At 40.7% G+C, this 21,581-nt stretch overlaps 1 protein-coding gene across 1 annotated transcript; it reads left to right on the forward strand.

The window, feature by feature from the left end:
- Positions 1-110: 110 nt before the first annotated feature.
- Positions 111-2,609, forward strand: LOC143277187 (Golgi SNAP receptor complex member 2-like). Its single transcript, XM_076581964.1, has 2 exons — positions 111-487; positions 1,191-2,609. Exons 1-2 carry the CDS (start codon positions 216-218, stop codon positions 1,555-1,557), a joined length of 639 nt encoding a protein of 212 aa, XP_076438079.1. The 5' UTR covers positions 111-215; the 3' UTR covers positions 1,558-2,609.
- The last annotated feature ends 18,972 nt before the right edge of the window (positions 2,610-21,581 follow it).

The following is a 21,581-nucleotide window of genomic DNA, read 5'->3' on the forward strand; positions in this document are numbered from 1 at the left end:
AACGTGTTTGATCAACGATTTCGAAACGATCTTGTGGTGGTGATGACGTTAAACACAAAATTTTCAGTTATCTCCCTTCGGTGCACACATCACAAGGGAAGTGTATGACATCGCAATGAACACGTCTGCTACGAGCTGGTGAGTGTGGTATCATTGGAAAACACACAAACAACCCGTTTATTTGTTCAAAATTGTCCACCAGTTCTTCACTCAGCATGGAGGCATTGTATCACCAAACGAATAAGCTGGTTCAAGATGTCGGCAGAGAACTGGGACGGTTAGAAAGAACGAGAGAAGACGCTGCTCCTAAAGTTGAGGCCGAAGTTCAAGCCCATTTGGACCACATCATCAGTAACTGTGAACGTCTGGACATTCTGGTCACCAAGGAGCCAGTCACTCGCCGTGCCAACGCCAAGATGAGGGTGGACCAGTTGAAATACGATTGCCAGCAAGTTCAAGCAGCCCTTAGGAACCTCCAGCATAAAAGGTGTGCTTTCTCAGTTTGTGTTGGTTTGGTGGTGGTGGTGGTTTTGGGTTGTTGGTTTGTTTGTTTATATTACCAATTGTAATGACACATGTAAAACTCTGTTATTACCCCCTATTCATATGGAGCTATGGCCTTAATTGAATAAACCATCTTGAATCTTGAATCTCTCTTTCTCTGTGGCTTTCTCTGTCTGCCTCTGTCAACCTATCAGTCTCTGTCTCTGTCTCTCTCTGTCTCTATCCCTCTCTTGTATCTTAAATTTTATCATGGGAGTGAGGTGAGAGAGGAGTGTGTGAGCCATGAGCGATGTTGCACTGTTTTTAAAAAGATATTTTTCAGTGTCTGTCTGTCTGTCCTTTTTCTCTTGTTGTTATCATTAGTAGTAGTAGTAGTGATAGTAGTAGTACTGTCATTATTATTATCATTATTTTGATTAGTAGTAGTAGTAGTGTTTATCATCAGTGTTACATTTATTTTAAAAAAAGAACACTTGTACTCACCTTCCTCCATATTTGATATTATGATTATTATTTATTATCATTATTAATATTATCATCATTGAAAACACCTGTAGTACTCACCTTACCTCCCCCCACCCAACCCCCACCCCACACCACAACCAAACAAAAACAAAAACCAACAACAACAACAACAAAACAAAACAAAACCAAAAAAAAAAAAAAAAAAAATCCTGCTCCGACAGGTACATGAGAGCCCATGAGGAGCAGGAGCGCGAGGCTCTCCTCAGCCGAACCTTCACCACCAACGACCACGCCACCTCCATCTTCATCGACCCGGCCCTGCAGCACCACACCAAGATGACGGAGGCTCACTCCCGCATGGACGACCTGCTAGACTCCGGCGCCAGCATTCTGCAAGGCCTGCGCGACCAGAGAGGGACGCTGAAGGGTGTTCATCGGAAGGTCCTCGACATGGCCAACACCCTGGGGTTGAGTGGTACGGTGATGCGTCTGATCGAGCGGAGGACGTCGCAGGACAAGATCATTTTGGTTGTTGGTATGGTGGTGACGTGTGTGGTGATGTACGTTGTTTGGCGCTACTTTACGTGACGTGTTTTTATGCGATGTGTGGCGTGTGAGTGCCTTGTTTTTTTGGGGGGGGGGGGGGACAGATGGTGTGGATTTGTGTTTGTGTGTGTTAGGGTGTTGATTTGATTGGTTAACTAACGCTGTTTCTGACGGCGATCCAAGAAATTGTTTTGGTTCCCCTTATGAAATTTCTTCCCGTGTGTATTGTTCATTATTATTATTATTATTATCCTTATTATTATATATTATTGTTATTGTTATTATTATTCATTTAGTTAGTTCACTTTATTTATTCATTTAGTTAGTTCACTTTATTTAATTCATTGATTTATTTATGTACTTTTGGGCCTGACAATGTGCGCTGGGCTATGGCTGGTCAAGCATTGTAGGTCCCCATGAAATTTCTCTTGTATGGACCTTTTATTATTGTTGTTATTGTCATCATTAATATTATCTGGTATTATTGTCCATTTATTTTGTTTTACTTTCTTTGTTTATTCGCTTGTTTTTAGGTCTGACAAAACATGTGACTAACAAATTGTCTGTAGTACCACGACATTCCTCCCATGGACATTTTTAAAAAAATTTTTAGAAATTATTATTATTTATTTATTCATTTATTTTACTTGTTCATTTATTTTATTTGCTTATAATTAATTTCTAGGCCTGACAAAGGGCATCGGGTCACGTTGCTGGTCAGGCGTCTGTTTAGCAGATGTTGTGTAGCACATATATGTATATATATTTATTTATTATTTATTTATTTATTTGTATGGATTAGTCTGAACGCAGTCAGTGGCGCCCCCTTGAGAAACTGAACTGAAGTGTGGACGGCAGTCAACAAATTGCCAGTTGTGGTTACTGCTTTTTTTGGTTTGAGCTCTTGCCGTAGAACAACGAAGGATGGTAGGACTTTGCCGTGTGATAGTGTCAAGGGGGAAAGTACTCTCTGAACTTGCTGTAAAATTCAAGCGTTCAGAGCTTCGTTTTGAAATTACGGCGCAGCGATCTGATTTCTGCATTGCTCAACCTGCAGTGTTCTTCACTTTCTGCAGGCTTTTTTTTTTTTTTTTTTTTTTTTTTTAAATAATTATTACTACTACCTTTTTTTTCTTCTTTTTTTTTAAAATTATTACTACTACCTTTTTTTTTCTTTTTCTTTTTTTTTTAATAATTATTTATTTATTTATTTATTTATGTAAGCTTATCTACTATTTATTCACCTTTTCTTCCCCCCCCCCCCCCCCCCCCCCCCCCCCCCCCCCCCCCCCCCTTAAGGCCTGACTAAGCGCGTTGGGTTATGCTGCTGGTCAGGCATCTGCTTGGCAGATGTGGTGTAGCGTATATGGATTTGTCCGAACGCAGTAACGCCTCCTTGAGCTACTGAAACTGAAACTGAAAGTGCAGGCAAAAAAGTGTTTGTTCCATGGGCAGCAACTCTGAAGGTTTTGCTTGGTGAGAAATGTGTTAACAAGTATTTGGGGTGAGGGTTTGTTTTTTTTTCTTTTAGTTTTAATGGGATTTTTGGGGGGAGGGGTTTGGGGGGAGGGGGGTTGGCTAGTTGACTGTGTTGTAGTTTTGGAGTGATTCTGGAATGTATCGAGTGTTGGGGTTTGGTGGTGTGAATTGCTACTGTTGGTTAGCGTGAAAGTTTTTTTTAGAGTAGATGACTTGCGTTGGTTGATTAGTGGTAGAAAAGGTGTTGCTGTGATAGTTTAATTTTTGTAGTGGCCATGTTTTATTAGCGTTTATTTTTCTTTAAATTTCTAGTGGAGTGATGGCCTAGAGGTAACGCGTCTGCCTAGGAAGCGAGAGAATCTGAGCGCGCTGGTTCGAATCACGGCTCAGCCGCTTATACTTTCTCCCCCTCCACTAGACCTTGAGTGGATGCTAGTCATTCGGATGAGACGATAAACCGAGGTCCAGTGTGCACCATGCACTTAGCGCACATAAAAGAACCCACGGCAACAAAAGAGTTGTCCCTGGCAAAATTCAGTAGAAAAATCCACTTCGATAGGAAAAACAATTAAAACTGCACACAGGAAAAAAAAAAAAAAAAGGGGCGGATGGCACTGTAGTATAGCGACGCGCTCTCCCTGGGGAGAGCAGCCCGAATTTCACACAGAGAAATCTGTTGTGATAAAAAAGAAATACAAATACAAATACTGGCCATGTTTGTGTTGTCATGCTGTCTTTTTACTGACTCCACCACACAAGCATGCATGCACGTACATGTGTGACTGTGAGCATATGAACGCACATGTTGCATGTGTCACTGTGAGCATATGAACGCACATGTTGCATGTGTGACTGTGAGGATATGAACGCACATGTTGCATGTGTCACTGTGAGCATATGAACGCACATGTTGCATGTGTGACTGTGAGCATATGAACGCACATGTTGCATGTGTCACTGTGAGAATATGAACGCACATGTTGCATGTGTCACTGTGAGCATATGAACGCACATGTTGCATGTGTCACTGTGAGAATATGAACACACACGCTGCATGTGTCACTGTGAGAATATGAACGCACATGTTACATGTGTCACTGTGAGCATATGAACACACATATTGCATGTGTGACTGTGAGCATATGAACACATATGCTGCATGTGTGACTGTGAGGATATGTAGACACATACATATTGCATGTATGATTGTGAACGTGCCCACAGTATGTAAAAGGACACTGACTATATCTGATTGATCAATGCGTGCGTGCGCACGCACGCACACGCGCGCACACACACACACACACACACACACTCACTCACTCACTCACACGCTCACTCACATGCTTGGTCACTCACATACTCATGCACACATCACTGGGGTTTTATTTGTATAAAAAGTTTGAAATTTGAAGAAAAAAATTGTATTGAGAAGGGAAGAATGAGCAAAGTTAATGCTCTGTGTGTGTGTGTGTGTGTGATAGAGAGGGATTATTGTTTAGTAGTGGTTTTATGTTTTGTTATATATATATATATATATATATATATATATATACAGAGATGCCAACTGTTATGATTTCGCCATATTTTATTTTGCTCAGTCATTTTGTTCCAACGTTTTGCCAACGTCAGAAATGTTCTGACCAGTTCGTTTTCCGACTACATAGCATGGTCACATGCTCTTTCCTGTCGTAACATTTGGGATTACCCTGACGCTCTAGACCTATCGATCATGATGCCGATGCAGTCACAACTAACCTTTTTTTTTTTTTTTTTTTTTTTTTTGCTGCCCCATCATCTGCACCGTTTCAGTGGCATTACTGCCACACCGCTCATTTAGATTCCCCCATACACGGCCACACCCGGGTTCGTCCGTCGCGGTTCCAGCGTCGGCAGTCCACACGGAACCATTAATGTTAGGTCGCCAGGAGGCCACACACCAGAGGAGACCCTGCACTGCTGCTGAGTCACTTCGGTGGTGTTCAATGGTGCCTGTTCTGATTTAACGTATTTAGGACACCACCTACTAAGCCCCCTACTAACCGACAATAATGGCTTAGTCGCGGAGCCAGACAGAGTGGAGACCGCCGCCACGTCCCCTCAAACCACAGTCCCCCATGAATCTGCCGACACTGAAAACATTGACACAACTAACCTTGGCCTCACATGATGATGCTCAGCCAATCGTGTGCGTGTTTACATTGAAGCAGCATTGAGTGGACCAATCAGCTTGATCGTTGGCCTGGACAAGAGAGAACGTGGCTGAATCAAGCTGCGTCTCGGTCAAATAGCGTCTGTGCCCGTTTGCTGATGTGTCTCAAGAGTACCGAGTGTTCCTACCAAATTCAGAATGTTCTTACCAAATTTCCTGATTGTTCCTACAAACCCTTGACAGGGGTTGGCATCTGCGTATATATGTATAACAAAATATATAATTGTAGACAACGAAGGTATGTAGAGAGAGGGAGTATTGTTCAGTTATGGTTAATGTGTGTGTGTGTGTGTGTGTGTGTGTGTGTGTGTGTATCTATGTATGTATATATATTCTATTTAATGTTTATTTGCTCAGAACATTCCTCAATCAGAACTCAAAAGCAGGGAACAAGGCGTGAATTTTTCAGTCATTCAGACTGACAGCAAACACAACTACTGTACCTGTTTCGCTGTCCAGTATCTTGTTTTTCATGTATATGTAGACATGTGTGGTTTACACAAATTCCAGAAATGTCTATACAAGACTGGTTCTTTTGTTTTAGATCTGTATTGATGAGATTGTGACTGTGTGTGCTATGCATGTGAGCAGGTAAGATAGTCAGCTGTGTGTGCTATGCGTGTCAGCAGGCAAGATTGTGACTGTGTGTGCTATATTAGTATATATGTCAGCATGCATGGTAACGCATGGCAGTATGCGTGCATGTGTGCGATTGTCTTGTATCAATACCTGTGTGCATTTGTGCGTGCATGTGTGCGTACCTGCTCTTGCGCACATGCGTGTGTGACTGTGAGTGAACGTATTTTGCACCTGGATTTTGGTGGGTGTGTGTATTTCTTTTGGTGAAACTGGACATCAGGTTTTGGGGGTGCAGCCTGTGTCAGAGGTCACATAGCGACACACATTGCACATCGAACACACACATGCACACACATACACACACACACACACACACGCATGCACACACGCAAACACACTCATACTCACACACGCTCACACACACACACACACACACAGGGAAAATTTCTAGGGTCACAGAATAGCTGCCTTGGTTTGTGTTACTCAGTACGGGTCTTTTAACCTCGGTGAGCAATGTGGCAGAATGGTTAAGACGCTTATCTGACAATACAGTGTCGGAGTTCAAATCCTGCTCTCGCCCTTTCTCCCAAGTTTGACTGGAAAATCCAGCTGAGATTCTGGTCATTCGGACGAGATGATAAACCAAGGTCCCGTGTGCAGCACGCACATGCTTGGCGCACTGGAAAAAAACCCATGGCAACGAGAGTGTTGTCCTCAGGTGAAAGTACACAAATATTGAAATATACACGACGGGCGCAATAGCCGAGTGGTTAAAGCGTTGGACTGTCAATCTGAGGGTCCCGGGTTCGAATCACGGTGACGGCGCCTTGTGGGTAAAGGGTGGAGATTTTTACGATCTCCCAGGTCAACATACGTGCAGACCTGCTTAGTGCCTGAACCCCCTTCGTGTGTATATGCAAGCAGAAGATCAAATACGCACGTTAAAGATCCTGTAATCCATGTCAGCGTTCAGTGGGTTATGGAAACAAGAACATACCCAGCATGCACACCCCCGAAAATGGAGTATGGCTGCCTGCATGGCGGGGTAAAAACGGTCATACCCATAAAAGCCCACTCGTGTACATACGTGTGAACGCAGAAGAAGAAGAAATATACATGCGTGCACTCAAGGCCTGACTAAGCGTGTTGGGTTACGCTGCTGGTCAGGCATCTGCCTAGCAGATGTGGTTTAGTGTATATGGATTTGCCTGAACGCCTCTGTGGGAAACTGAAACTCTTCAGCAGCAGCAATAATAGGATCATTGAGGAGCAATATGTTGATGGTTTGAAACCAGTTAGTGTGTGTTTGTTTTGTTGTTTTTTTCTGTTTCAAGGATAGTTTCTGTTTCTGAGGGACGTTTTAGTGGTTTGCATTTTCTTTGGTGTGATAATAATTGGTTTAATTTCATTTAAAGCAGTTAGTCATTCGATATTGATTACATAATTGGTTTAATTTCATTTAAAGCAATTAGTCATTCGATATTGATTAGCATAATGATTTAGAGCTCATGCGGGTCATCCTTTATTTAGCACTTTGGGGTTTATTTTACAGTGTGGGTAATTATTGATAAAGGCTTTGTCTGCAAATATTTTCAGGTTCAAATCTTTAGTGTTACCTTTCTGGGGAAGTTGCCGAGCTGTAAAGTTATAAAGTTATGCCACATCCATGTCGATTTGAGGTGCTTTATTTTCTTCTCTCTTTTTTTCTTCTTTTTTTGCTCATGTATTCCAAGTTAAAAGTTGAATATGAGTCTTTGGATTTTACCTTCAGAAATACTTAAGTTTATATGAGTATGGAAAGAATGAACTTTTTTTTTTAATTCCAGTTTATGGATTGGCGAGTGTGGGGTGTTTGCGAATGAAGCATTTTGTGGTGACCCAATTTGATGTCAGTTGAAAGGGAGAAATTCCTATTTAAAAAAATATGATGGTAAGTGTAAAGGAACGCATAAAAAACAAAAAAAACAAACAAAAACAAAAAAACAAACAAAAATTTGGTGACTTAATAGTCTGAGTGTGTGCATCTGTGTGAGCATGTGTAGATAATGTGTGTGTTCGTTTATCTATTTTTTTCTGAGATATGTTGAATATTAAAGCTTGTCATTTGAAATGAAAAAAAATTGTACAGATCCATTGTTGTTTTTTTGGGTTTTTTTTTTTTTTTTTTTTGGTGTGTGTGTGTTTGTGTGTGTGTTATGTGTATTTGAAAGATAGTATGTGGGTGTGTGTGCGCGTGTGTGAAGTGTGTATGTGTGTGCATGCATTTGTAAGTGTGTTTTTTGAAGTGTATCCCAATGAGTGTACATGTGAATGCATTTGTAATTGAATGCCTAATACCAGCAGTTGCAACTGAGTGCCTCATACCAGAAGTTAAAAAGAGTGCCCCAGTACCAGAATTTGTATGCCTGATTCTAGAAATTATATGCGAGTGCCTGATAACAGATGTTGATCATTCACTGTGCAGTTGTTGTTTTTTTTACAATATGCGTGTGAGGAGGTTGGGGGATAGGTGTGTGTGTGTGTGTGCGTGTGCAAGCTTGTGTGTGTACGTGTAAGTGTGCACACAGACATGCACATAATGACATATGTGTGAATACTATGAATGCTAAAACTTTCTGTTAGACAAGTTGACAGTTTCCATTACACACATGTACGCTTGTGTGATTTCTGCACATGCAATATCATATGTGTATTTGAAAATCCTTGTGGCTAATGTTGTTGTGTGTACTCCAGTGTTCACACACACACACACTCTCTCTCTCTCTCTCTCTCTCTCTCTCTCTCTCTCACACACACACACACACACACACACATTCAACAACAACACACAACACACAGTCCCCAAATAATATTCAGCTTCTATTAAACTTTGGTTGTCATGAAATCAAACAAGTCACAGTTTTTGTTTGTTTGTTTCTTTTTTTTTTCTTTTTTTTTTAAAGTTTGAAGTCAATAAATAAATAAATAAATAAACCAACAAACCAACAAATGAAAGAATGAAATGCAGTAATAAAATGCTGGTCGACACACACACAGCCAAGCCCAACCCTAGGCTTTAAGTAAAAAGTCCCGTCATGAATTAAAAACAAAAACCAACAAACAAACAAAAAAAAAAACAAAAAAGCCCCCCACCCTCCTCCATCCCCCTCCCCCTCCACACCCCTCCAACCCCAAAACGACAAACAATGTTTTTTTTGTTTCTGTTTTTTTCTTTCTTTCTTAGTAATAAAATGACTCTAATAAAACTCAAGTGGCAGAACCAGTCCAGTGACCGATACTGACCACTCACACACACACACACACACACACACACACAGTGCAGATCATTGGCAACGAACAAAGAAACAAAGACTGTCATCCTTCCTTCCTTCCTTCATTTCTCAGTTCTGCACAAGTCCTGACTGACAAGGGAATGGAGGTGGTGGTGGAGGGGGTTGGGGGGGGGGTGTATAGGGGGTGGAGGGGGGTTGTGGTCGTTATTAAGGGGTGGGGTGGGGTGGGGTTTGGGGTGTTGGAGTCGTGGGGTGGAGGGGGGGGGGGGTGGGAAAGAAAAATCAACGTTACGGAAACGGACAAATGCTAGTCAGTTATGTACACTGCGCAGCAAAAAAGTTCTCTCTAACTGCACAAAACGTGCATGCACACACGCACGCACACGCACTAACACACACACACACACACACACAAACTCTCTGTCACACACACATCCATGCACTCACACACACACACAAACACACACACACACACACACACACACACACACACACACACACATGTACACTCTCTCTGACACACACATGCACACAATCTCGAGATCAGTTCAAAATACTCCTGTCTCTTGCTCGTATCACCATGGACCAAAAGTAGAGAAAAACAAAAAAAATCAAAGCAAGATGTAGGGAGAAATAAAAATTAAAAAAAAAAAAAAAAAAAAGGATATAAAAAAAATTCAGAAAAACAACAAATGACTAGAATATAACAAGTTAACAACAAAACCTAATCAATCAAACTGGCTAAATGAAAAACAAAAACAAACAAAAAAACTATCAATCCGTACCTGATGACAGTGTTTTCACCTTGACCTTGAAAAAAATTAATCGAAAAAAGAAAAAAAACAAAAGAATAAGGAGAGGATCCCCTCCCCTAAAAACAAACAAATCCAAAAGAAATAAATAATAAATAATAATAATAATAACCAGGGCAAAGACAAAAATGATTAACCTATTCAACCCAGCACACAAGCAATGCATGAGCGTCAAAAACCATTCCATTAAAACCGTTTCCACATTCCTGGATAACGCATTTTTAAACCACATGCCATGGGAATTAACTTCCACAGTATGTGTCCACATGTTTATGTCCCTTTGGAGGAAACACTGGGTCAATTTCAGCATTATTAGGGAAGGTGTACAGGCCCGCCTTTCGTCAGATTTTCATCGGGGGTTCCCTGGTTTATTTTTTAGTGAGAACCGCATGTGCATGCACGTCTCCTTTTCCTTTTTTCTTCCAGGTCACTGAAAGGTTAAAATTTTGTCGTAGAAATTGTTGTTCTGACAAAAGGATTCTGAACATTTTCCGTGACTAGTTTTTGCAAGTTTACCAGATATATTTGGTTTTATAATTACACCGATTATTTTGCTTTAGTCTTCTTTGAGCGTGTTTCTTTTCATGTATCTGCCATTATGTGTTCTAACTGAGCCATTTATAAAGTCTGCTGAAAAGTTGTGCAAACTGTTAAGTTGGTGGGCTGTCCACATCGTCATATTTGTATAGTATTTGTTTTTTTGTTGTTTTTTTTATCACAACAGATTTCTCTGTGTAAAATTCGGGCTGCTCCCCTCAGGGAGAGTGCGTCGCTATACTACAGCACCACCCTTTTTTTTTTATAAATTTTTTCCTGCGTGCAGTTTTGTTTTTCCAGTCAAAAAACAAATATCCTATGACCTACTTCTTGCTCGGTGAGCAACGAAAAATCTACCATGAAAGCGGTCTGCACACCCTCCCTTATTTTCTGAGGTTTTTTTTTTTTTTTTTTTCTGCATTAACATGGCAGAAAAGCTCTCTAGGTTTGAAAGGAGTTAAAGTGCAAGTCCCTCAAGAAAACTCCCAACCCTCTGCCTCTGACAAGATTATACATAATATTATACATATAAAGATTATAAAATTTATATAACATTACATATATCCTTTTAGTCTGCATTAAACACAAAACTGTAAAAACAGCTGAAACAAAAAGAAAAAAAAAAACAAAAAAAAAAAACCTCCCCAAAAGATATTAAAAACCGAAGTTTGCATTAAACATAAAATCTGTCAAGCAGCTTAAACAAAAACAACTCCCCAAAACATATCAAAAAAACCGAAGCTTGCGTTAAACGCAAAACTTGTAAAGCAGTTTAAACAGCAACAATTTCCTCAAAACATAGTAAAACCAAAGTCTGCGTTAAACACAAAAAATGTAAAGCAGCTTAAATGCGAATTACTTCCCCCAAAAACATATCAAAAACCAATGTTCAAACGAATATATTTTTTCTTCTTCTTCTTCTTCTTCGTTCGTGGGCTGCAACTCCCACATTCACTTGTATGTACAAGTGGGCTTTCACATGTATGACCGTTTTTACCCCGCCATGTAGGCAGCCATACTCCGTTTTTGGGGGTAAATACATTTTAAAAGATTACTGGCAACAGATCCAAAGAAAACACAAGAAAACAAAGGTAAAAGACCTTCAGCTTGATTAAAGCAGCTGTAAAGTTCAGGACAAAACAAAAAAAAACAAAAAAACACAACCAAACAGGAGGAGTTTGAGTCATACTCCCTGCTTGGTGAAATATACTTTACCACGTCAAACTGATGCAAACTCGGCCAGTCAGTTTTTGCGCTGTTTTTTTTCCAAAAATTTCATAGCGAACTCGATAATAAAACACCCAGCCAAGTCAGCCCTGCGAAATTTAGCCAAACAGATGATGATATGGATACTTATATAGCGCTTATCCTCGGTCGGAGACCAAGCTCTAAGAGCTTTACAAACACAGAGTCATTTGCACAACAGGCTACCTGCCTGGGTAGAGCCAACTGACGGCTGCCATTGGGTGCTCATCGTTTGTTTCCTGTGTCATTCAATCATGTTTCATTCATGTACACATACACACTCAGACCGACGTGTAACATTTTATGTGTATGACCGTTTTGTTTGTTTACCCCCACCATGTAAACAGCCATACTCCATTTTCAGGGGTGTGCATGCTGGGTATGTTCTTGTTTCCATACCCACCAAACTCAAGACATGGATTACAGGATCTTTAACATGCGTATTTGACCTTCTGCGCATGCGTATACACGTGAAGGGGGTTCAAGCACTAGCAGGTCTGCACGTATCTTGACCTGAGACATCTGAAAAATCTCCACCCTTTACCCACCAGACACCGTTACCGAGATTCGAACCCGGGACCCTCAGACTTGAAAGTCCAACGCTTTAATCACTCGGCCACTGAGCCCAGCAGAGCAAACCAACAGGCCTAGTTTTGACATGGCAAAGCAAAACGACACCAAACAATAAACAAAATACAGACTTTGCTTCAAACAGCAGAAAACCAAAGAAAACTCCCAAAAAAATGAAGATCAACTTTAAAGCAGCTGGCAGCAAAATCAAAATGATAACACAACATAAAGGCAGGAGTTTGTTTCTTGTAAACAGGCTTTGAGCAATGATTTCACTGAACAAACAAACAAAAAACAGAGCTGAGATTCTTTTTGTGTAAAATAATTCATCAACAACGCATTCCCACAACTGGGGTTAAATAAAACAAAACAAAAAAATCCTGTATCTCTTGTTAAAAGCGAATTCTTATAAACAAAACCACAACTCCAACAAATGTAAAACTGACTGTATATATGAGTAAACAAAACCAAAAAAAAACAAAAAACAAAAAAAACTCTAGAGCTAAATTTTCATTAACAAAAATTTTAAGTGCACGTGAATACAACCAAAAACTGTAATCTGTATACTATGCACAAACAAAAACTCAGGGCAAATGTGTATAAGTATCATCAACGACAACAACAACAAACATGTTCCTGTGTTTTCCCCCAAAGACGAGATATTTCTGTCGGCATACAAAGTACTGAGCATGGGGCTTAGAGGGGTGGAGGGGGTGGGGGAGGGGAGGGGGTGGAAGGGGAAGGAAGGGAGTGAGGGACAGGATGGGGGGAGGTTGTGGCAGAAAACCCCTAACAACGAAACAATGGAGAATAAACAAAAATCGCTCACAACAGAGCCGGTCACAGCCACTCACTGTACACGATACAACGAAAGTCAGTCGTGTGTTCGACTACTGTAACAGCAGAGGAGGCAACAGCTGTTCCTGACTATCTGGGTCTAGAATTTGATCGTAGTGGAGAGAGTCTTGCCCCAAGTTACACCCCCACACTCTCAAGGCCAAGAGGATTTTTTTTTTTTTTTTTTTAGGACAGTGAGTGTTGGGGTGGTTCTCCCAAAGGCCAACTAACTCCCCCCCCCCTCCCCACCCCATCCCCCCCCTCACCCCTACCCCCAGACTGCAGAACAAAGCAACTCACAAGCAGCATCAAAACTCTTGTCGCAAAGTCCCCGTCTGTGTGGGAACTGTGGGGAAAGTAGTACCATTTTTCTTTGCTCAAAATTTCCTGACCAACACTGCAAGTGTCTGTATCTCTCAGGCCTGGTTAACACCGAGAGATCATTATGAAAGGAAGCTTAAAAATCTTGTGATGTGGTCCCTAACCTAGAACGGCAAAGGAGGCAACAGGCCACGTAGTTCGCATGCCAGACCACCGGCTTCCCAAGAAACTGCTGTACGGCGAACTCCAACATGGCAAGCGCTCCCATGGAGGCCAAAAGAAGCGCTTTCAAAGACACTCTGAAAGCTTCTCTGAAGGCCTTCAACATCAGCCACGACACGTGAAAGTGAGAAGCTATGACAAGCTCTGCAGGAAAACACGTTCATTTTCTCTCTTCTCTTCAGTCTTTGGCAGAGTCCAGAAATCTCTCTCTCTCTCTCTCTCTCTCTCTCTCTCACTATCTCTGAACAATCAATACAGGTATTTATAAAATATTGCACAGAACAAAGCTGAAGAAAATCCCAAACAAAAAAGAACAAAAACAGTATACATGTTAACAAAAGAGTGGCACTCCCATTCAAAAAAAAAAAAAAGAATGATAATAAAAGAAAAGAAAAAAAAAAAAGAAAAGCAACACCAACAACAACAAAATAAAAAAATTAGCAAACAACCAAGACTTGCCCAGCAATGTGAGAACCTTCGATCAAAGCGGTCACAACCGCACAAACTTTCTTCATCACTGTGTATCCACGGTGACGGAACAGAAACAAAGCTTTCACACACACATGGCAAACCAAGAAGAACAAAGGACTGTCACACAAAGGTGCATAACTCTTAAACAACAGTTTGAATTATGTACCTTTGTTACAAACACAAGAGCGACGAGTCCCTTGTTTCTAAATCTCTTGACATTCATCTCCTCTACACCCGATTCGCTATTCTCTGACTGTGTCAACATGTTTATAATCTGTTTATATTCTTAAAAAAAAAAAAAAAAAAAAAAAAAGGAACAAAAATAGTTGCAAATTGAAGAAAACCAAATCAAATTAGTAAAAAAAATGATGGGGAAAAAAAAGAAAAGAAAAAAGAAAACAGTCACAGATTTCAGCTCAGAACTCTAAGTAGCAGATGGCACTATTTGTTTTTCTGAAGAAGAAAAACAACAACAACAACAACAACAACAAAAACAAAAAAACAACTGAAACCAGACAAAATGAAAATGCTGCAATCTCAAGTAAAAGACCATTGGCAAATTTTAAAAAAACAACAACAAAACTTAATAAAATAAATAATTCAATATCTTTACTGCGACCAAAATTTAAAAAAAAAAAAAAAAAAAAAAAAAAAAAACACACACACACACACAAAAACAACAACAACCTTGTCATAGTATCACTTTCATCACTATCGTTATGTAAAAAAAAGTTCTCAATAATTTTTTTTGTCACAGCTGCACTGTCATCTCTGTTATTATCATCAGAGTTATTTCCCTTCTTTTTGATGATGTCATCAGTGATGTCACAATGATTTTTTTTTACTATCTCTTTACTTAGGAAGGGCAAGTTGAAAGTCAGAGGAGACCAGCTTTGTTTTATCTCTGTATGTTTTGTTTTTTTTGTTTGTTTGTTTTTGTTGTTGGGTGTTTGTTTTTTTGTTGTTGTTTTTTTGTCTGATCTACCTGACCCAATAGACCAAGCTAAAAAAAAAAAATGACATGGGGGAATTTCAAAGTCGTATTTTATGACGTTTCCACCACTTCCACATCACACACACACCCTGGGACTCGACACATCAAGTCCCCCACACTGACAACCGTCACACTGCCAACAAAAAAAACAAAAGAAAACCTCTTGGCAGATTGTTTCTTTCGGAACTAATCAATGCAGAATTTCATCATTTATATCTGTGCATGCACTCACACAGAGACACAGAGAGAGAGAGAGAGAGAGAGGCAGAACCTTGTTTGCTAACACGCATGCACACACACACACACACACATACACACACATACACATACACAAATACACAGACAACTTGCAACCCACCTGTAAGCATTCCAGACTGACTAAAAGAATTGAACTAAAAAACTGATTAAAAACACACACACACATAATCTATAAAATAAAATAAAATAAAATATATAAATAAATAAATAAAACCCCTAGAAACCTCAGGTCTTTTAACAAGTTTTAACAGATCAACCCAAAATAACTCCCAACTCTTTTTTTTGTCTCTTCTAACCTCTACCCCCCCCCCCCCCCACTAACCTCCCCCCTCCCCCCACCACCACCACCACCACCAACCCACACCCTCCTCCAAAGCTCACTCAGCCCACCCACCCCCACACCCCCCACCCTCACTTCCCTCCTACCTACATGAACTTACAAACATGTTTTATGCATTACTCAAGCTCAAGCTTTACTATCCCTCTTCTCCACCCCCATGCCCCCTCCCCACCACCTCTCCCCCCCCCCCCCCCCCCCCCCCCCAGTTTCAGTTTCAGTTTCAGTAGCTCAAGGAGGCGTCACTGCTGCATTCGGCCCTAAATCCATATACGCTACACCCACATCTGCCAAGCAGATGCCTGACCAGCAGCGTGACCCCAGCACGCTTAGTCAGGCCTCGAGGTCCCAAAGTACCTACGATCAAACAACAAGTGTTAATCGCACTCACCCTCTAAACCTTGTGTGTGAACTTAGTTATACTTATCATTCTTCAAGCTTTTAGGTGTTGTTGTTGTTGTTGTTGTTTTTGTTTTACGGTGTTTTATTTTTTTTTTTTTTTTTTTTTCCCCCAAAGTAACTACACTCAACAGCAAGTGTCGATCTTACACTCCAAACCTCCTATGTGAACTTAGTTATCATTCTTCAAGTTTTACGGTGGGTTTTTTTTTCCCAAAGTAACTACACTCAACAGCAAGTGTCGATCTTACACTCCAAACCTCCTATGTGAACTTAGTTATCATTCTTCAAGTTTTACGGTGTGTGTTTTTTTTCCCCCCCCCAAAGTAACTACACTCAACAGCAAGTGTCGATCTTACACTCCAAACCTCCTATGTGAACTTAGTTATCATTCTTCAAGTTTTATGGTGTTGTTTCCCCCCCCCCCCCCCCAAAGTAACTACACTCAACAGCAAGTGTCAATCTTACACTCCAAACCTCCTATGTGAACTTAGTTATACTTATCATTCTTCAAGCTTTACGGTGGTGGGTTTTTTTGTTTGTTGTTTGTTTTTTTTTTGGGGGGGGGGGTTCCCCCAAAGTAACTACAATCAACAACAGTAGTTAATCGAACCTCCAAACCTCCAATGTGAACTTACAAACATGTTATATGTATTATTCTTCAAACTTTACCTTGTTGTTTTTTGGGGGGTTTTTTTTTCACAAAGTAAACTACCTACAATCAACAACAGTAGTTAACCGCACCCTCCAAACCACCAATGTGAACTAACAAACATGCTATACGTATCATTATTATTCAAGCTTAATTTCTTCTTTCCCCCCCCTCCCCTCCCCCCCCCCCCCCAAAAGTAAATACAATCAACAACAGTAGTCCCTTCAAACCTCCAAGTCTTAATAATTTTTTTTTTTTTTTTAATCAGCCCCAAAATGTCCAGTGACAGACTTGTTTCAAATCAACACTCCGACCAAACACCCTACATTTACAGCAAAGATACCAAAAAAATCTTCTTTCTTTCTTTTTTTTTTTTTAAATGCCCCCCCCCCCCCCCCCCCCCCAACCCCCCCTCCCCCCCCCCAAAAAAAAAATCAAAGAAAACATACCCCAAAAAAATATCCAGCAAAACTAACTCGTTTCAAAATCAACTGCCGACATTTCCGACGTCAGTGCTTGGTCATAACAAACAGACCCTTTCCCCTGCTTAAAAAGTGAACTGAATGGATCCGTGTGTCGTCATGGTGATAAATTAGTCATGAATATGATCATAATCATGTGACCAAGGAGCTATGTACAACAGCTGAGGAGGAAAACAGAACCAACAAACTTGAGTTTGGATCATGATATGAATATTCATGAATACCAACTCACATGTCAATGTAGATCATTATATGAATATTCATGAATACCGACTCATATGTCAATGTTTTTGTGGGGTTTTTTTGTGGATTTTTTTTTTTTTTTTTTTTTTTTTGTCTTGGGTTTGTTTTTTTTCACGTGTGCATACACGAACATGTTCTATATATACGCATAAACAAACATGTTTCTATGTATGCCCATACAAAAAAGAATGTTTAACAGATACGCATGCTAAACATGTTTTTTTTTTCTTTTTTTTTTTCTTTTTTACAATGCACATTCACGCACAAACATGTTTTTTGTATGTGCATAAAAAACATGTTTTACAATATATGTGCATATATAAACATGTCTTAGATATGCAAAATACACAGACATACTCTTTATATGTGCATACACAAATCATGTTTATACAAAGCATACATGTATCAAGTTTGAAAACACATTCATACCCTCCCCCAAAAAAAAAAAAAGTGTTCAAATAACATACTAACATGTTCACGGCATGTATTTATTTTAACAAACTGCAATGCACACAACATGTTTACACATCTCGCACCCACACTAACACGGTTTTCATTCAAGCCTAATGTGTCCTTCATCACAAAAGTCTCTGTGAAACGTGCTCTCACAATCCAAAAACCCAGTTCACACATACAAATGTCCACTGTTTGTGTATACCCAACCGTATTAGTCCACATTTGCGGCAATCAAAAAAAAAAAAAAAACAACATCATGAAAATCACAGGCGAAAAAAACACCATCCCCCCCCCCCCTGCCCACCCCCCTCCCCCATACCCCCCCCCCCCACCCCCCAAACCATCACACTCTCAGGACATAAAGACATTTCACCCATATCTCCAATGCAAGACGTCTTTCTTTCTTTTTTTTTCTTTTTTTTCTTCTTCTTCTTCTTCTTTTTTTTTTTCTGCTCACAGTTCCGAAAGTTCTTATTTCTTCTTCACGGCAAAAAAAAAAAAAAAAAAAAAAAAAAAAAAAAAGCAAGCCACCTCTTGCATTCAGCAATGTTTCTGTTGTTGTTCCTCTCAATTCTCTGCCAACACTTTCTGCTTTTCTGAACAGTCAACGATAACAACGACAACAACAACAACAACAGTAACATTAAAACGGGGGGGGGGGTCATCTTGTTTCTTGTTATACAGTACGATCCTCACAGAAATTACATCAATCATTTCTGTGAGTTAGGTGGTAGCTTATCACTCCCCCCCCTCCCCACCCCCCCCCCCCTCCCACCTGCCTAAGCAAGGAAGATAACTGCACACACACACTCCCCCTCCACCCCCGACCCCCCGCAGCCCCCTTCCCCCACCCCCGCCCCCAAAGCAAGGAAGATAACTGCACACACACACACTTCCCCCCTCCATTCCTCTTCAGTGTCGCACAAAATCATGCCAAACTGTCAGACTGGTCAATGTGTGTCTGTGTCTCTGTGTTCTATTTTAACTCACTCAGTACGGCCAGTCCTCTCTTCTCCTCTACACAGACCCCTCGGATGTCCAGTGGGTGTCTGAATGACCCAACCTTTAGCTTCTGTCGTCAGAACTGTGGTATTCTTTGGTCAACATTCACCTCTTCAGTATAAGAGCTTGCAATATTTTGATGATGGTGATTGGGATGAAACGCTGTTAACGTCGTCTCTTTCGCCGTTCGTATGGAGAGAGTTAACTGTCAATTCTTTTTCTTTTTCTTTTTTTTCTTTTGGTCATTGTTCAATAAAATGACCACAAAAAGAAAAAAAAAAGGTAACGTATCACTTCTTCTCTGTCGACTTGTTTGAGCGGCTTTTTGATCCTCACAAAAAAATTACATACATCAATCATTCTGTGATTTAGGTAGCATAATTATAACTTCTCTGTCAACCTGTTTGTGTGGCTGTTCCATCCTCACAAAAAATTACATACATTCAATCATTCCGTGATTTGGGTAGCATAATTATAACTTCTCTGTCGACCTGGTTGGGTAGCTGTTCGATCCTTACAAAAAAATTACATCAATTATTCCATGATTTGGGTAGCATAATTATAACTTCTCTGTCAACCTGTTTGAGTGGCTGTTCAATCCTCACAAAAAAATTACATACATCAGTCATTCCTTGATTTGGGTAGCATAATTATAACTTCTCTGTCAACCTGTTTGAGTGGCTGTTCGATCTTCACAAAAAAATTACATCAGTCATTCCGTGATTTGGGTAGCATAATTATAACTTCTCTGTCGACCTGTTTGGGTGACTGGTACATTAAAATTTTTAATCCACTGACGGTTGAACCTCAGTCAAACGAGATCAGTATAACACGAGTTTTAAGAGCAGTTATGACTTTTTTTTTTTTTTTTTTGGTGTGTACTGATCGAAAAGTGTCAGCGATTTTGATGAAAAAAAAAAAATGAAAAAAAAAAAGTAACGCTATCTCAAAAGGAAGAATAAAGATTCTGACGGATATCCTTCACAACACTGATGATAAACTGCTCCACCTTAGATGGTTAACAGCAATTTTGTTATTGTTTTTTTTTTACGAAGGGGTCTGGGGGGTGGGGGGAGGGGGGGGGACAGGGATAAGGGGGGGGGGGGGGGGGAGGAATGAGTTTAGGGGATGTTGGAGGTGGGGAGGGGGGGGCGAGTTCATTCACACACACACACACACACACACACACACAGTGCACACTCTACGCAGACAATCAGCAGCACAACCAACAAACGAAACATCACACACACAAACATGGATCACCCATATCCAGAAGATGACAAAACAAAAACAAACACACACACACACACAAATCATAACTATAACAACAGCCACACAAACCTTTTTTTCTTCTTTATCTTTGTTTGTGCATCGCACATCCAACAGTTATCGTCATCATCGATGATGTCCAAGTCTCAACCAATCACAGCCAGATAATCCATTGTGACACCCACAACTTTCAACCAATCACAGACCAGCTATCCCATTATGACACCAACAACTTTCAACCAATCACAGACCAGCTATCCCATTATGACACCAACAACTTTCAACCAATCACAGACCAGCTATCCCATTATGACACCAACAACTTTCAACCAATCACAGACCAGCTATCCCATTATGACACCAACAATTTTCAGCCAATCACAGCCACCTATCCCATTATGACACGCCCACAGCCTTCAGCCAATCACAGCCCAGCTATCCCATTGTGACACCCCACAAGCTTCATCCAATCACAGGCCAGCTTCCAATTATGACACCAACAACCTTGAGCCAATCACAGCCCAACTATCCCATTATGACACGCCCACAACCTTCATGAAGCCAGTCACAGCCCAGCTTTCCCATTATGACACCCACAATTTTCAGCCAATCACAGCCCAACTTTCTCATTATGACACCCACAATTTTCAGCCAATCACAGCCCAGCTTTCTCATTATGACACCCACAATTTTCAGCCAATCACAGCCCAGCTTTCCCATCATGACACCCACAATTCTCAGCCAATCACAGGCCAGCTTTCCCATTATGACACCCACAACATTCAGCCAATCACAGCCACCCTTCCCATTATGACACCCCACCACCTTCATCCAATCACAGGCCAGCTTTCCCATTCTGACACCCCACAATTTTCAGCCAATCACAGGCCAGCTTCCAATTACGACACTCACAGTCTCAGCCACACACACTGAGGCCGCCACACAGACATCCAATAGTTCCTCCCTGACAGGAATCCATCCTGTATCTTCTTCCTTCCCTCCTTCCTCCTTCTTCTCCTTTTTCTCTTCTTCCTTCTTTCCATCACCAAATATCCAATACACCCTTCCAGTCGGGAATCCATTCTTCTACCTTCCTTCCTTCCCTCATCTTTTTTCTTCTTCTTCTCCTTCCTGCCTTCTTTCTTCTTCCCTCCTTTTTCTTCTTTCCTTCCTTCCCTCGTCTTTTTTCTTCTTCCTTTCCTTCCTTCCTTCCATCACCAAATATCCAATACACCCTTCCAGTCGGGAATCCATTCTTCTACCTTCCTTCCTTCCCTCGTCTTTCTTCTTTCCCTTCCTTTCTTCACTCTTCTTTTTTTTTTTCTTCCTCTCCATCCTGCCTTCCTTCTTTCTTCCTTCCGTCCTTCCTTCCCTCCCTAATCTTCTCCTTGTCTTCCTTCCTTCCTTCTTCTTTCCT

The sequence above is a fragment of the Babylonia areolata genome, chromosome 33 (assembly GCF_041734735.1).
Source record: "Babylonia areolata isolate BAREFJ2019XMU chromosome 33, ASM4173473v1, whole genome shotgun sequence".
Classification (NCBI taxonomy): Eukaryota; Metazoa; Mollusca; class Gastropoda; order Neogastropoda; family Buccinidae; genus Babylonia; species Babylonia areolata.

Bases quoted from the DNA above. Each gene is read 5' to 3' on its own strand.
- LOC143277187 (XM_076581964.1), top strand. From the start codon at position 216: ATGGAGGCATTGTATCACCAAACGAATAAGCTGGTTCAAGATGTCGGC. The intron at 488-1,190 runs GTGTGCTTTCTC...CTGCTCCGACAG, and splicing joins AGGAACCTCCAGCATAAAAG to GTACATGAGAGCCCATGAGG.